At 39.0% G+C, this 4,467-nt stretch overlaps 1 protein-coding gene across 3 annotated transcripts in view; it reads left to right on the forward strand.

Moving 5' to 3' along the window:
* The first annotated feature begins 1,628 nt into the window (after positions 1-1,628).
* UBE2J1 (ubiquitin conjugating enzyme E2 J1) overlaps positions 1,629-4,467 on the forward strand; it is a 22,812-nt gene continuing 19,973 nt past the window's right edge. For all 3 annotated transcript variants that reach the window (XM_006155303.3, XM_027774503.1, XM_027774504.1), the window contains exon 1: positions 1,629-1,739. In XM_006155303.3, coding sequence (XP_006155365.1) covers positions 1,661-1,739 — 79 coding nt within the window. In that variant the 5' untranslated portion in view covers positions 1,629-1,660. The remainder of the gene's footprint in view (positions 1,740-4,467) is intronic.

The raw sequence follows: 4,467 nt of genomic DNA on the forward strand, positions 1-4,467 counted from the left end.
CTTTGCTCTACTCCTGCCCCCAAAATAAAACACATAAATACACATGTGTAAGCAGACACAGACACATATATATAATCAGTCACTATTGTCACCAGATCAACTAAATAAAAACTGATTGGATAACTCCTCAAATTGAAAAGTTTTTCAGTAGCTTCCTGTTACCTATGGATAAATTTTAAAAGTAATCTTCATCTTCAGGGCTGCCCATGATTTGACCCTTGACTTCATCAGCCTTGTCTTCTAGGGTCCATGAGCCTAGATGCTGCCACTCTTAGGCATCTTTGTATTTTATTCTCTATCCATTTTGCCTGAACAGCTCTTCAGATTGAACAGCTTTTCTCACTTTATATGCTCTGGTCCCTGTTGGAACTCTGCTTGGAATACTTTCCTTCTAATCCATTTGAAATTCCTATTAACACTTCAAACTTCTTTAAGGTTTGGCCTTGTCCAGCAATCCTAGGTAGATTAAGGTAGTCCTTATACTTGTACATATGTGGTCAGCATTATACTGTATTGTGTTGTAATTTTTTTCATGTCTTTCTCAACTCACTATGAACTTATGAAAAGAAAGCAGATCTTGGTCGTTAACCTATCTCCCACACAGACATTCGAAGATCTTGTTCGTTATCCTCCCTCCCCCAAAGACATTCTTTTTTTTTTTTTTTTTTTTTTTTTTGAGAGGTTTTTGTTAGAGCATGTGCACTCGCCAGAAAGACAGAGAGACAGAAAGCGAGAAATCAGTCCCCCGGAGGGATGGCCACACCGCAATCCCTTCTCCATTCTCCTCTCAAGATCTTGGGCATGCATGCATGTACACACGCCTGGCGTGAGTTTAAGCCACTGGGTCCAGGACTTGAACCACGGTCAACCACATAGGAGTCCAGCAACACAGCCATCGTGCTAACTGCTGGTCCCAAGACATTCTTTAAATACTGAATAGATACCTTTGCTGAATCTTCCTAGGCAGAGATATTAAGCCCTAAACATTTGCTTAGAAGTGCCTTCATTATGGGAGCTGGAAGAGGCAGTTGGGGAGCATAACACTGAGTCATATCCTTAACACACCTTCATCCTGCATTTCACCTATGCTTTTGGAATTGATAATATCAGTAAATTTGTTTTCCAAGAGCAACTGGTTATGGGAGACAGTGGCCTGTATAAGATCCCTTTATTTCTTGCTGGATTGTGGCTCCAGACCCCAGTGTAAGCCCAGTAAGCTACTCAAAGCATGTGAAGAATGCTTATGCATAGGCCATAGAGCTTAGAGCTTGGATCCACAGTGACCCTGTGGTCTGCATAAGAAGGAACAAGAGCAGGCATACAAGTGCCATCCCCCATCCCTGGCACATCTGATCTCAGCATAGGAAAAACATTCCATGGATGGGACCAGCAGATGGCATAATGGTTATGTCACTGGACTCCCACGTAGTCGACCATGGTTTGAGTCCTGGATCCAGCAACTTGAAACTCAAGCCAGATGCGTATGCATGCGTGCCCGAAACCCTGAGAAGAGAATGGAGAAGGGATTGTGGTGTGAACATCCCCCTGAGGGGTGAGTTCTCACTTTCTGTCTATCTCTCCAGTGAGCACATGCACCCTATAGCAAAAATTTCTCTCTCTAGGAAAAAAAAAAGGTTCCATGGAATAACCTGGTAAAGACATGAGAAGAGCTGACGTGAATGAAAAGGTTTCCTTACTAGCCATGTGGAAACAAGAGTATCAAGGGGACAGACTATGCTGTAAGTCTCAGTTGCTAGGTAGCACTTTGAACCCTGATGTTCCATACCAGAAAGATTGCTCCTCAGGAACCCGAACAGTCATGCAGGAAGGACAACTATTTATGCCGAGGCATAGTTTTGAACCAGGAAGAATCACTGGAGGCTTATATCCAGTCCATTTTAACCTTAGTAGCTCTTGACCTGGGGAAGGGAGAGAATGAAAAGGAAAGGAGGATTACATGAAGAAATTATTGACTCTCATTGACAGAATTATTGACTCTCATATTGACTGAAAACATTGAGCCACAATAAGATCAAGTGACTGCTCAAGGACTTGGAGCAACAGAATATCAAAGCCAGAATTTTAATTTACCTCTAAATCCAGAGTTCCTATTATTTTTCACTAAAACATTCATAATGTATGTCATTTCTAAAAAAATAAGATTACGAAAATTCCAAACTGTTTTCATCTTCTGTTTGGCTATATGGCTTTAGCTCTCACATGGTATGTGCCTGTTTAGCCTTTGAAGTAATAGCATCAACATGTTTAGTTGTTGAGCCAATGATTGTTCCTTTATAAGACTGATACAAATACATTTTTATAATAATTCTGACCACTTCATATACCTCTCATAATAACCAGGTATAGCTATTGGATACTTATTTTCTTCTCTCTTGTTAAACTGAGCTGAATGAGGAAAAAGCAGAGAAAATGTTAAAAGAGTATGAAATTATATAACTCTGAATTCTCTAGTTTACCTGTTATTTTGTTCACTCAGCTGTTGAGGAATGTAGGAAAAACAATCTCTGGCATCTTGGGTTTTTTTGCAGTTTTTTTTTAAAGGATTATTTATCTAATTTAATTATTTCTTTAAAAAGTGGCTATAGAACATGTGTGGTCACAAGAGAGAAACAGAGAGAGAGATAGAGAAAGTGAGAAAACAAGCCACCATGTCTGGGACTTTAACTGTGGTTGACCATGTGGGAGTCCAACACCTTAACCACACCACCTGGATCTAATTTAATTATTTCTTTAAAAAGTGGCTATAGAACATGTGTGGTCATGAGAGAAACAGAGAGAGAGATAGAGAAAGTGAGAAAACAAGCCACCATGTCTGGGACTTTAACTGTGGTTGACCATGTGGGAGTCCAACACCTTAACCACACCACCTGGGGCTCCTACCATATTTGATTGTTGACAGCAGCCAAACATATTAACTTAGAGTAGTTTTAATTATTTTATTTATATCTAATCATAGGAATTTAAAATAATAATATTTTTATGACTTTGAACTAGGGGTTTTTCGATCCTTTTTCCAAGAACCCCTTCAGAGTAAAATTGACAAAAGGGAAATAAATTGCCTGTAGGCCCTTTCATGCTGGTCTCTTCAACCACAACAGCTCTGTGTTATTTATTTGAATTCTCCTTAAGCTTTTCTTTGAATAAAGGATGCTTTTTTAAGTGCCAAATACGTATGAAAACCATTGCCTTCAATCAAATTCTTAGAGATCTGCTGAGAGAAGATAGGAAAATTCAGTTTAACTAATATTTGAGGTTTAGACTGCAGTGAAGTAGATACACTGTCCTTACTATATCATTTAGCAGGAAAGACAAATGTTAAGGAGTTACAAGTGAGATAAACTTTATAAGGTAAAATATAGAATGTTATGATGGCATGTAGCAAGGGGGCTCAACTAGTCTCTAGAGCAGCAGTTTCCAAACCTGTCTGGCCATTAGAATAACTTGGCGCATTCCTCGTCTCCACCCTGTCCCAAGACTCTTCAGAAATTTTTATATAGGCAGATGGGAATCTCGAGTCACTTCTCTGAGAAAGGGAAAGGGAATGTATCAGAGACCTTCAGGATAAAGTTACTTAAAGATCTAGTGGGAGCCAGTATAGATGATAAGGTGGAAGGTAGGGGCTGGAGCAGCATTACAACCTGAGAAAACTCTATGTAGGAGGTCTTGGAAAAAGGAGAAGGTGGAGTGTGTTCAAACAATTGAACAAAAGCCTAGTGTCTAGAACTTGGAGAGAGAGAGAGGATGTCTCAATATATGCATGTTTCTAATCTGGTATTTATATTATTGTATTGACTGTTTCCCCCTCTATAAGCTCTTTGAAGATGGAAACTATATATATTGGATTTTTTATTTGTTTGTTTTATTCACAAGGCTACAAAACTAAACTTTGTTTATGGTTCTAGCTGTAGCATCTAGTAGGAACTCAAAATCTTTGTATACAGGGGCTTGGTTCAGAATAGCGATAGAAAATATTATGAGTTATGAAAGAGAATAGTGACTTAAGGATTTTGTTAAGTCTAGGAACTCTTGATTCAGATAAAATTTTAAGGGAAGAGCTTGATACAGTCCAGACTGTCTATTTATATGTGGGAGTTGCTTCTCAGTCAACCACTCTCTCTAGAACATTCCAACCAATGTCTCTCCACATTGTACTTGTATTATTCCCTCTGCCTACTCATATTCACTTGGCATTTCCTACTCTCTTCTCTTTTAAATGCCTGTACCTGACCTCTTTTCTCTTGTTTTTTTCCTTAAAGTTAGGTGCTCATCTGATCTGCATACCTGTCTTGTAACACATTTTGTACTACAGCAGTGGCTTCAGAGTTTTGAGAAACCTTTTCTCTGGCTTTGCAGTCCTACTCTGTATCCTGACATTTTTAGTGAATAAAGTTTGAGGCAAAAGGAGTTGTGAAATATCAAAGGAATGAATTTTGAGAGCCAGTAGGG

Source organism: Tupaia chinensis, unplaced genomic scaffold (genome assembly GCF_000334495.1).
Source record: "Tupaia chinensis unplaced genomic scaffold, TupChi_1.0 Scaffold000444_1, whole genome shotgun sequence".
Classification (NCBI taxonomy): Eukaryota; Metazoa; Chordata; class Mammalia; order Scandentia; family Tupaiidae; genus Tupaia; species Tupaia belangeri.